Here is a 13219-nt window from a genome sequence, read left to right on the forward strand (position 1 = left end):
TTTTTTTTTTTTTTACAAAAAGTTCAATATCATAAATGTTGATGTCAACTTAAAAACTTAAAAACACAGAAGTACTCATCGCTCTACACTACAATGCCTAGATACTGCATAGCCTTTGTTTATATTTCAGTGACTTTGGACTGTCTGTACAAAAGTTCAATCCGGGTCCCCTACCAGCAATCCTACCGGGACCACGAGACGTGCGAGGACTGTCAGTGCACGGAGACTGGGCTGGAGTGTTGTGGGTAGGTACACGTGCATCCTTTGGAAATACCCATTTTTGAATACAATGCAACACGATATACATGTATATATACATTAAATATATTAAGGACACTTGCTATAACCAAATATGGAGCCATAGGTTGATGATATATAATTTTTGACTAATTCTGGTTGTAATTAGTACTATTAAATTCCTAAAATATAAGGAACTTTGACATTTTCTATATATATGATGTTCAAAATTTGTGATATTTTGCCCATCCCTATATAACTCTATACAACAATTTCCTCCCTGTAATGTATATTGAGAAAACGTGATCAAAAATTAAATTTCATGCAGTGAAATTTATTTGTTTTTCTTATATAAACATAAATTTACATATAGTGTCCATTTTCATAATTTTGGGGAGAGGGGGGGGGGGGGTTAGTACGTAGCAAGTGACCTTAAACATCAGTAATGTTTAAAACAGAGCTTTTCATGTTAACCCTTCTCTTGGATTCCTCTTCATTGCTAATATATATGAATTTTATTTATACTTAATTCTTATTTAATGAATTTCCAGATCCCGTGTTGTACTAATGTATAGTTGCATTATTAATATTATAGTTATCTAGATCAACTATGTTTACAATGCGTGCTTGTAGTTTGGTTTAACATTAAGTTTCCAATGTCATGGATATGCTATCATGTTTCTATATAACTAATGAATACGAAATAAACATTGAAAAATACAAACAATAGTCAAGAAATATGTCAATGTTGCTTGATATTCAAAGAACATGGTTGTATTATTTGTACAGATGGTTGCTGAAACTATCGTCGGGACTATTCTATTAATAACTATATAATGTTCTTGTAGGTTTGGAAGTCATGCTGGAACGTTTAAAGTTGAGGGCTGTATAGAGAAAACAGAGGGTTGTTACTCCACATTTGTGGATGCAAACGACCCCACCAAGCCTTGTCCCGCTATGCAGACAACGACACAAGCTCCCCCTAGTCCCACTTACAGAAATCCATTCGCGATCAAGGACGATAACTCATTATTCAACAGTTTTGGAAGCCCGAACTCGCTCTACAATGTTGACAACTGGAAAAACACTGACAAACAGTCCCAACGAAAACGCCAATACGAGTTACTTATGTCCTTCATTAAATACTATCTGATCAACAATAACTAAGTGGTCAGAACTGTGTAGTGGACATACCCGAAATCCAACATTATTTATTTCTATTTATCGTGACTCTCCTCTCTTTATTGATTTGATATTCAACGACACGTGTTTATGTTTCAACAGATTTATTTCAACAATTTACTCGGATGTTTTTGAATATATATGTTGTGGACATTGTGTTCTGCATTTTATTTATTGTTGTTTTATATGACTTTTTTCGTGCTTTGTATAATAAAGAAGAAATTGAATCAGTTGTGTTTGCCTCTTTACTCTACATGCTGTGAAATGTAGATCGTAGAGATCGAGTTATATACTTTTAGATTCGTCTGTAAAACACGAAGACAATATACGGAACAGAGAATGATACACCGTCCCCACATTCTGTATACAACATCGGCTGCTCTGGAGAATGTATGTACTATACGTGACACATCTTCCTGCGATGCACAATCAGATAATAGTATTAACAGACGATAATTATGTAACAACATGAAACAAAATGAGGTACAGATAGAATCAAGGATCCTGTCTAAGTAAGAAAAATGCTATTTGCATATTTATTTCTACTTCTCTATTTTTGGGGGGAAGGGGGGGGGTCGTTGTTATTTGATCGGAAATCTTTCAGATTGGCAATTATCATGACAATGTCATTCATTTCCACGACGACGGGCAGACTAAATCTGTAACATATGATGAAATTAGACATGAAAACTGACATGATGATAGCTTACATAGAAATGTTTACTCGATGAAAGCAAGAGCATGCCTTAAAGAAAGCAAGTCAAAGTGGAAACTTCTAATGACTTTTTTTTTTTAAATGAGAGCATAGTGAATATTTGTACATACGTCTATTCAGCTGATTGTTGACTTCTACGCCACAACGTGTAGTCGCTCTGTGGGTGTGTCTCGAATTCGTCTAGAAAGATGCTGGAGGGCACACGCCGTCATCATACACAGGGCGTTGTTGCATTCACCACGGCGCGGAACCAACGAAGGTATGGTGTCTCTCCGGGTCCTGCTCTGTGTAGCGTTCCTTGATTTGATCTCCGATTTCTGCCACGGATTTGATGTCTGTAATAACCTGATAGATGTGGAACATGACTTGGATAAAAATGGAAACGGTACGTACATCACTCTTATCTAGATTTCATCAATTTAGACTTTGATGTTATTTTTTTTTCCCTTTGTAACCTTTGAACTATATGTTTATACATTATTTACTGTATCATTGCGGAACTCGTATAATGCTATAAATGTCCTTTATGATCATTGTTCTGGGTGTAAAGTTTTATTTTCATCGGGAAAAAGCTTTTAGCATTTAGGAAAATCATAGAATTTACATGTCGGTATTATACACATGACATATGACCAAATCAATAATTTACAATATGCCTTGCTATTCTTAGGAAATCAGCATAGCTGTATTCTTAGGAAATCGGCATAGCTGCATTCTTAGGAAATCAGCATAGCTGCATTCTTAGGAAATCGGCATAGCTGCATTCTTAGGAAATCGGCATAGCTGCATTCTTAAATGTAATTAGTAACTTAGAAATTTTGACGGTAACGTTATTTACTGTAGTGTTCGGTGATTCTGGGAACGATAAAAAGTCTTCCATAAATTAAAACCTCACCAAAGGCTGATAATTGTTTAATAACGCTGTCTTTTAACCATTTTAGACAAGTTATGAAAGAAAATAAAGCAAAGCGCCTTTGCCAAACGCAAATATGACTGTTGGTGCTCTATGGTTTTAATTTACATCAAAGTCACAAAACAATACTTCATTAGTAAAGAAGGCACTTCCAAGGTTGTGCATGTACAGTACAAAAGAATACAGTGGACAGAGAGACACACAGACAGACCATAGTAAACGAGACCAAAGGATGAATATTCTTCAAAAATTCAGAAACCAATGCAAATGTTAAGAATTGATGTAGCATCTCAGGGGGAAAAAGATTTGTCAATAATTTTCACAAGGTATAATGAAATGTTTCTTTACAGTGCTTGCCTGCCGCTATGAAATTCTAAAGTTTGACCCGTCTGGAGTGTTTCTCAGAGAGGCAGTGTCCACTCCGGTCAACAAGACCCTGTGTCACGAGCTCCGGAACGCGGACACTTGTAATCCAGACGGGTCCCTGGTTACCTGCCAGTAAGTAGTCACGTGATAGGCAACAACTCACCAAGAGGTGACTTCTAAGGTAACCCATAATATGTAGTCACGTGATGAACAAAAAATATCAGATTCCATAGATCAATTAGTGGTCACGTGATATAACTCCAGCCAATGATGTACTACCCCGTAGGTTTCAAGAACTTCGTTAAATACAGTATTACTTAGTTAATAGAATGTGTTATATAATGGTTAATTTCAAAAGTTGTTTATTCGTTATCAAAACTGGATAGACGTGGACACCACATTTATTTTAGTCATCTCCCTTAAATATGACACGTGGTGAATACAATCACAATTACAGAAGTAAAGGTAACCGTGGGAAAATAAGATATAACGAAAGAGATACAATAGAAAAAACATATTTGAATGGATGTGTGAACATTTCTAGAAAAATCGAGAATGACTTTGTTTACTGGTTGTCACAGATATGAAAAAGTGAAAATAACGAATCGAATAGTGATCAATATCATAAATCCTACAGAGGGTACAAAATTGAAAGTGGGAAAACAAGGGATTCCTTACACAATATGTGGGATCAAGTGCCCAGGAGGAATAAGCAGCCCCTATTGACCAGTGATCAAATGAACTGAGTAACCTGCATGCAATATTGGTGTGTATACAAAGAACGGCCTAACAATTGGTATGAAACACGTCAGACAGCATTCGACCGAATGGGAGGTTGTACTTATAAATTAGAGCATTATAATGACATTTAGAATTTACGATATACTGAAAATACGTATTATGATAATACGTAAAATTATACAATCTAATATTACATTCAAATATTATGTAATAACCCCGAAATGTACATATATATCATTGCTAGTTCAGGGTCAGTATTGATATCGGCCTTTTTATCAATGCTTGATAATCATTGAGAATGCTGCAATGTTCCTAATCCTGATAGTGTGCATTCTTTGACAGGAAATTTTATCTCTTTCTCTTTGTAAAGCCATGTTCCTAAATGGGAGAGATACCCAGAGGGGGAATTCAATCCTCCAGAAGGATGCACGTTCTCTCAGAATCTACAGTGCGAGATGGAGACAATTTGTTTAAGTGCGACAGAAAAGCCCGTCACTGTGAGAACAACAGGAAATATGAAGACAGGAAGGGACAAAACGACTCTAAATGGTAGAACCGGAGTCCCGACAAACAGACCTGTCCTAGTAAGCATGAGGACTGACATTACAACTGTTGGTACAGAAGACTTCATTACAGAGAAAAAAGAGAAATCTCAACATGTTGTGATTGATGTTAAGAGACTAACGACAGCGGAACCATCATCAGCTGGGAATAACAAGGACGAAAGTATTTTCCTGTTGATTCTGTCACTTTTATCGAGTTTATTTCTGATTAACAAACAAGTTCTCTCACAATTGATGTAACATTTTAAAACAAAGTCCAAGGTTAGAGTATAGCATCGCAATAACAAAAACTTGAAAATGATACATGTTGTGCTCAATTTGGATTGTTAATGTGACATTTTAGAAGAATTGACAAATCATTCTTGTTGAATTTACACCAGATAAAAAAATCCTACAAATCTCCTAAAATAGTCTGAGAAGCTGCACTTACATGCAGTCGTGTTTTATTTGATCTTTCTTGGAAATTCAGTTTAATCTAAATATCACAATTATTGTTGGGTTAGTGGGCATAAACACGTTGTTTAATTCTCTTAGTGACATACTTCTAAGAATATAACTGTATTGTAAGGTAACGAAATTACCATAGAGCGTTTATAATCATCTAAATGATGTTACTCAGTCCATAAAATAATGGAGGTATTGAAATGAATGAAGGAAATACAAAAGTCAATTATGGTACCTAAAATGCTTCGAATAAACAATGGTAACGACAAAGAAATGATTACAATGAACTTTTATTCCAAGTCTTCAATAAAAGACATCTTTTTATTGGTTCCCTTTATCAGTTGACGTCACGTAGATTGTCAGATTAGGAGTGAAGTTCTCGACAATAGGTACACGTGCTCACACTACACACGTAGAATTTCTCTGTGTCAATATATGTTGTTTAATTGTATATTATTATATATTTCGTACTTTCACTTTCAGTTGGTTAGAGTAAGTTTATATTGCATCATTCATTGTTTTGTAGTGTAGCTCACGACATCTCCATCAAGCTTAAAATTCGACATATTTTTTCTATGAGACTTAACTTTGAATGTCATATGTTATATCAAACGACAACAAGGGGTCTATTTAAATATTGTAACCAAATACAGTTAAGTGTTGATTTGCTATATTTCATGATTTTAGTTTCGTACATTCCTTGATTTGAGAATATTTTGCATCATTGAAAGAGGGAAAAAAGAGAGATTTCCTTGAAAAATCAGATATTCGATGTGAAATATAGTTGCACTGCTCGCAACAATGTAACACAAATTCATATGTCTTGTGCTGTAATCTTGGTACAAAATAAATTGAAAAACGATTTTGGAAAAACAATTTGGAAGGCAGATATTTTGTTCTATATGATTTACAAATCAAAGTTTATAAGCGAGTTTATCACTGAAAGTCAATTACTGCGCTTATCCGAGACAATATAAGTGATAGCACTTGTTTCCGAATCCTGTTAATTTTGCATCTGTTTGTATGTTTCATGTAATGCTTCATTTAATGAATATAGTTTAAACCAATCATTTATGTTTATTGATACGTCTATACACGTTAATCCATGTTGATTGTGTTCCACGAGGTAACAGAGATGTAGCCGATGAAGATAATTCTATGTACAAGTGACTCTCGATAACTCCAAGTTCAAGGGACCTTGATAAAACTTCGAGAAATCGAGAGTTCGAAATTCGGAAATTGAAGGCCCACCGGTATGGTTCAGATTTTACAGTAACCGAAAATGTATACCAACAAGATCATAATTATGATATCGTTTTGACGTGTTTTCCTTCATATTCGTCAAGTAGTTTAATTTGATATCAAAATATTAAAAAAAAAACAAACTGATTTTGCATTAATAAAAACATTTCAAAGTTTCTGTATTTTTATTTGTTCTTAATCATGCTTAGATAGGCATACGAAACCAAGTTCCGATGACGCTTTACTATCGCTAACTAAACAGCTGAGCACTATGTTATGTCGCTTTACCCAAAGCAAATATTCTAACTAATGAGTGAAACGATGTATTAGAGTAACTTTACACAAAGAACAAACTCGAGAAATTTAACAGTCTGCAGACAATCAAAACCCATTAACATCTTGCAACACGACTTTTATCCGCCTCTTCATTTAACGCGGGAAATATAACGCGCTTGGTGTAAACAGTTACAAATTGTGACGTCATATTAGCTGCAATTTTTTTTCTTCTCTCAAACCAAGCAAAAACAAAACGTTTGAAGCTATGAGAAAGCTTGTCTGGAATTGAAAAACGTTAATTGTACTTTCTAAACAATCTAATTATTTTAATTACGGGATTGTCAATGAAGTATACCGCAGTGACGGCGACATTTTTCCGGAGGCATTATGGGTAGTCCCCATCATTTTTCAGCTGATGAAGAGCAAACCACGTGACTCAATTGCGTAATCATTGGAGCGAGCTCGTCGCGTCGCTTCGCTCGGTATAAAACTTACTCTCTCGTTGTCAAGTCAAAACAAATTAAAGATTTTATTCATAGTCGGATTATATATAATTTTAATCATCACGACACATAACCCCAGTACAAGGTGTAAACTGACCAATTAGCTAATTATATACTCAAGTGTGTCACCTCCACAACGAAGCATGGGGATGTTTCAACTATGTAAACAACTAATTACCCCTCCGGCATTCCACAAAATCCAGGTAAGGTCCAAGCGGAAATTATTACACGCTTGGATAACGGTGGGTATACGCGATCAAGAGATCGAGAGTGAAAAACAATGAAGTGTGTTTTACGGGACCCAACTTCACTTCGAGAGATCGAACGTTCGAGAGATCGATAGTAAATTTGCTTTGTTATACACATGTAGAGAAAAAAAGATCGGGACCATGATTTCACTTCGAGAGATCGAAGTTTGAGCCATCGAGAGTCACCTGTAGGTTATTACAACACTGCGGCACAAATGTCATTTATAATACATACGTCCAGCCCTGAAATACATTTTAAGCAATGAATTATTATAAATGAAAGATGTAGTCTCATAACTGCAATGGTGTGTGCATACAAATTGAATACCTCACGTTATTATAAAATTACCAGTTCCTGTGGGTGGAGATGTCAGTGGTGGATTTTAGAGGGGGCGCAGACGGCGCCCCCCCCCCCCCCTAAAATTTTCAAATTTAAGGTAAATCGTGGTATCTTGTTTAGAAAAATGTACTAAACGATAAAAGCAATGATTTCTTCTACTCCCGGAGATACTTGTGACAAAATCTTTTGATTTTTTGAATAACTTCATTGGGAGAACTTAATTTTTTTCAAAAACACTTAAATTTTGCGTCATATTATTAATTTCACCTTATTAGAAATGATAGAAAATAGTACAAATGACTAAACAGGAGACATATTTCAAGCCCTCTAAAATATGTAAATTCCAGGAGCTTCCGGGGGCTTCGCCCCCTGGGTCCCCACCAGGGCTTCGCTCTGGACCCACTGGGGGCCTCAAGGCGGCCCCCAGACCCCCTGCCTCATAAAGTGGCGCCCCCGTAACTGCAATTCCTGGATCCGCCCCTGGATGCAGATAACATGCTTGACAGTGTCAATACCCTTCACAGACTTTAGTGATTCTGTCTTTGCAGCTGTAACAAATATAACTAAAAATCTCTAATGTATTTTATCATGGGAATAAAAGGTAAATGTAATACCATAGACTACATTAACTAGTAATAATTGGCGATATTACTTTAATAAATATGTAATTCATAAATACAATTTCAATGAAGCACTATTGTTATACTAATACATGTGTATCATTCTCTGAATTCCTCGTGGGGATCCAGGTTAGAATAAGTCCTCAGTACCATAAATTTGTCGTAAGAGGCGACTAAATGGGGCGGTCCTTCAGATGAGACCGCAAACACGGAGGCTCCGTGTCACAACAGGTGTGGCACGAAAGATACATCCCTGCCCAAAGGCCGTAAGCGCCAAACATAACCCTAAATGTTGCAGCCCTTTACCGGCAATGTATCCATGTTGTGGATCCGACACTTTTAGCCATCGGGTGTTGTTGGAACTTAGTGCTTATATATATCATGAGCGTCAAGTATGTATCTAAATTTGTGGTACTTCACCTACAACTGGTGACGTCTCAATGTGATTGAAAATTTTTCGACGGAACGTAAAGCAAATAACCAATCAATCTCACTTCGGTCATGGTAGCTCAGTTGTATAGCGTTCGCTTCCTAACCGGGAAGTCGTGAGTTCGAGTCTTGCTCGCGTCAAACCTAAGACGTTAATATGGGTAGAGATTTCTCCGCCAAACGCTCGGCGTTTAGAAATGAGAATCACGGGTCTTAAAAACGGAGGCCCCGTGTCACAGCAGGCGTTGGTATGTTAAAGAGCCCTGAGAGCTAAGCATATACATGTAGGTCAAAATTTGTGGTACTTCACCTACAGCTGGTGACGTCTCAATATGAATGAAAAATTCTCGACAGAACGTAAAAACAATCAATCAATCTTTACAAATTAGAATTAGAGCACAAGCAAAACTGATCCAAATATTTTGATAAAACGATTTATGACTTCTAATATGGGTTAACACCTCCCTTTATCACACTCCTGGAAGAGAAGAAAATGTGTCAACCTTCATAATGTTTTGACTACTGAATTCACAATAACTTCTGTAGGGCTACCGGTCCAGAAGAAGTGTAAGATAGATTGCTTAAAGACACAGCAACCCAAATATCACCTGATTTAAAGGGGAAGGAAACACAAAAATATTTTACATGATAAATGATAGGATTAATTATACGATAAAAATTTGGCATGCTATTCTGTTGATACACGGCCTAGATAAGCTTCAGTACTAATTTGAAAACGACAAAAATTGAAATTCTCGCTATCTATAGAGGCTGTCATTATGTGGAATTCTTTTGTATTCAAGACCACAAAAATCAATACTTTTGGCGTCACACAGTCTGTTCCGGTTTTGATGTGATTCTAAGATCATGAAAGATGTGCATGTGGTAGATTTTATGAATACATCGTAAATAGGTTGGTGTCTTCCTGTCAAGCAGTTAATTACACTAATGCGAAGGGGAGATGTGAAAAAAGTGTTGTTTTTTTTCCTCGAAATTCCTGACCCAACCAAGTCATCTGAAAAGAAAATACTATGTAAACTGTGGATCCATCATTTGCGTAATGACAAGTTGAGGTTCGATCGAGACATTTGTATGAAGAAACGTATACCGTCTGCCTGGTATGCGACTCTACTGAACGTCTTCTTTTCTTAATTTCTTCTTGCGAAAGAACGGGCTCAAATCTATACGACTCCAAACTTTACTGTTTGTGACTTGTCAAGTTTACAGTGCTGCTGATGAAATAAACCGAAACCGATGGTGTGACGTCATAAATCAAACTTCAATGGCCGCTCTCTCAGCGGCGGGCAATCTAAAACATATGATAGATTAGTATTGATTTAATTGTTAAGCAAGGAGTTTTCTTGTTAAAGACTGTCATTTACAATATCAGTAAGCAATACTTTATTCATAAAAGCAACAATGTGCTTAGGGTTGCCTTTCCCTTTAACACATACATGTATGTGGATCAGGGCAAGGACTGGCGGTAGATATAACACCACTCTTTAAGAAAGGAGACTGGGTAGTACCAATCAATTCCAGACCTGTATCCTTTACCTCTATTTGCGGCAAAGTCGTGGACACACACCGTTCACAGCCATGTAATCTCACACCTTCACAAAGAAAACAAATATAAGCTGATTCACAACATGTACATGATTTCGGGAACCGACGTTGATCAGAAACCCAGCTCATCCTATCCGTCAATGACCTCGCAGGAGGCTTCGACACAGGTGAGCAGGTAGACTGCGTACTTCTGGACTTCTCTAAAGCCTTTTAAAAGATTCTCCGCAAACAAGTGCTGGTGGAGATTCATCACTCTGGAAGTAGCAACGGAACATGACTGAATTGCAACTTCTTCATAAATCACCCATACGTTGTATTTGATGGTTAGTCAGTCGTCACCTGCCCCATCAATTTCATCATGAGTCCCAAAGACCTGGACCCGCAGTGTTCTCTGGTCTTCACAGATGATATCCCCACAACAGAAATATCAATCATCCAACTGTTTGCCGATGACTGACACTTGTATCGAGGGATCAAAACAGCAAAGAATCAAGCGACACTGAAAGGAAGATATTGGCCAACTACAATAGTGTAATATTTAACCCTGATAAGTCTGAAGTACTGTAGATTACTGACAAGAGATACCTACTGATTGCCAGCTATTCCATTGGAGTAGTAGTCAATCATTTAATTTTACATGTTTACACGCCTTTTCATTGGTTGAAAAATCATTGGAATATCGTATCCAACAAACAAAAAGATAAATGGCCGGAACTACTTTCTATTGGAATGTTGGGGATTCCCCTGAATTGTCTAGTTATAGACCTATTTATAGATTGGGGATCCTGAAAAGAACAACTTAACAACTCTATCGATCCAAATAAATTCATTAAAAAAAACTAACATATAAAAAATAAATGATAAATAAACAATTAATTATACAAAATAAAATAAATATGACTATTTGAAGGAAAAACATAACATACGTCTGCTTATGCAATTTCTGATAATGCATTCCAATGGAAGAAATTTTGATATTGGTACTTTCGATGATATTTTTCAAGACAGACCTGAATGTGAAGTTATGAAACCTGATTTTGATGAAGAAACTCTTCTTTCTCTGTTTAATAACTTTGATGATGAGGATGAAAATTGTCAGAATATTTGTGAAATCATAAATGCTTCTACATCCAATGGTGAGGCGCTTAGGGAATTGGCCAAGGCACTAGAATCTGAATATAAAACCCCGTCATAATTTCCAATCCAAGATTCAAAACAATATCTGAGGAGGAATTAAAAGGAATCGAGAGTGGTCGTCAATCCGAGGGTACAAAGAACAAAGCAAATTGGGGTGTCAAGATTTTCCAAGGTAACGTGATACAAACAAATTTACTCATATATATATATTGACATAAAAAGATGAATAATTAAATAACAGCACTAATAACAAACACTGCACAATGTATGCAATCGTTAAAATAAATGAAATTAAAAAAAGTCTCTGTCTGTCTCGCTAACGAATACTTAAATAATAGTTAAACATATCAAACAATAACTGAGGGAACACCCCGAACTTTTCCAGATCGGAGCATGGGAAAGTTTAATATCGACACTAAACTGCATAAAGTTGAAAAAGAGGAACTTTGTGGCCTGTTGAGACACTTCTATGCTGAGGTCCAACCTAAATTTGACCCCAAGAAGGGCGAACAACCTTAAGAGTGTCACAAAAAACACACTAAAATCCACAACATCAGCTCTCTACAGACATCTGAGTGTTACAAAAACACACTAAAATCCACAACATCAGCTCTCTACAGACATCTGAGTGTCACAAAAACACACTAAAATCCACAACATCAGCTCTCTACAGACATCTGAATGATATTGGTCGAGATTTTGACATTGTTAGAGATAGAAATTTCAAATCACCAAATGTCATCCTTGATGGCAAATTAAAGGAAAACAAATCTGGATTATCTCGGCCTACACTGCACAAAGCAGTTGTTAACAATAGTGACTTGCTGAAAATCTCCGACTACCTTTCCACTATTGATAATCCTGTCATTTTGCGTTATCGGGTCTGGTACGACCTTTCGATCCATTTTGTGTCACGGGAGTTTGAGTTACATCAACAGCTGATGACAAACTCATTTGAGTTTTTATATGATGAGAATGACAGCGAGTATGTGGTGATTCCCCATGAAACCAAGCAAAAGAATTCGCAGGGTGCTCTCGACACATCTGATGCTCCACAGGATAAGCGAATGTACTCAACCGGGGATGACAATTGTCCAGTTCACACCCTACGACAACTTCTTCATGTCACAGACCCGAATGCCACATCAATATTCAATCACTGTTCCAAAGCTGCAATGCGTCTCCACAATCAGAGAAGGTGTGGTTCACAGCAAAGCCTGTCAAAAGCGTACAAGTTTTCGAAATTCATGTCTGACATATCTAGAAATTCTGGATGCTCTCAAAATTATACCACACACTGTCTCGGAGCGACTGCAATTTAAACCCTTAACGACGATGGTTTTGAACTCCGACATATTTTGTTCATGAGTGGGCACCGGAACGAGGCGTCCTACGAAGTTATAACAGGGATTGCAGTGACCATCAAAAGCAATGCATTAATAATTCACTAGCAAAACTTGCAAGACCCTCTGCAACACTCACCCATCCCCCTGGAAACCGTAGAAACCCTCAAGAGAACCCTACTTGCCTGGTCTCTGATCACATGACACATCATACACATGTCCCACGCTTACCGTTCGTACCGACATCGAACATTGATGTGAATGCCAGTTCCACTCAACAAAGTCCCAGCAATTTTCTATCCACAGGATTCATCTCTAACTCATCCTTTAAAAACTGCACCTTTCAGTTCACAGGGA

General features: G+C 36.9%; 3 protein-coding genes across 4 annotated transcripts in view; 2 read left to right on the top strand and 1 right to left on the bottom strand.

The window, feature by feature from the left end:
- Positions 1-1646, top strand: part of LOC125664024 (uncharacterized) — a 2161-nt gene extending 515 nt beyond the window's left edge. The window contains exons 2-3 of the mRNA XM_048896511.2: positions 131-245; positions 1086-1646. Of these exons, the coding sequence (XP_048752468.1) occupies positions 131-245; positions 1086-1404 (434 nt within the window). The 3' untranslated portion in view covers positions 1405-1646. The remainder of the gene's footprint in view (positions 1-130; positions 246-1085) is intronic.
- Positions 1-2386, bottom strand: part of LOC125664023 (metabotropic glutamate receptor 6-like) — a 27168-nt gene extending 24782 nt beyond the window's left edge. For both annotated transcript variants that reach the window (XM_048896508.2, XM_048896507.2), the window contains exon 1: positions 2245-2386. The gene's annotated coding sequence lies outside the window, so the exon portion shown is untranslated. The remainder of the gene's footprint in view (positions 1-2244) is intronic.
- LOC125664026 (uncharacterized) lies at positions 2384-6579 on the top strand. Its single transcript, XM_048896512.2, has 3 exons — positions 2384-2519; positions 3398-3545; positions 4525-6579. Exons 1-3 carry the CDS (start codon positions 2396-2398, stop codon positions 4955-4957), a joined length of 705 nt encoding a protein of 234 aa, XP_048752469.1. The 5' UTR covers positions 2384-2395; the 3' UTR covers positions 4958-6579.
- Positions 6580-13219: the final 6640 nt, after the last annotated feature.

Source organism: Ostrea edulis, chromosome 1 (assembly GCF_947568905.1).
Source record: "Ostrea edulis chromosome 1, xbOstEdul1.1, whole genome shotgun sequence".
Classification (NCBI taxonomy): Eukaryota; Metazoa; Mollusca; class Bivalvia; order Ostreida; family Ostreidae; genus Ostrea; species Ostrea edulis.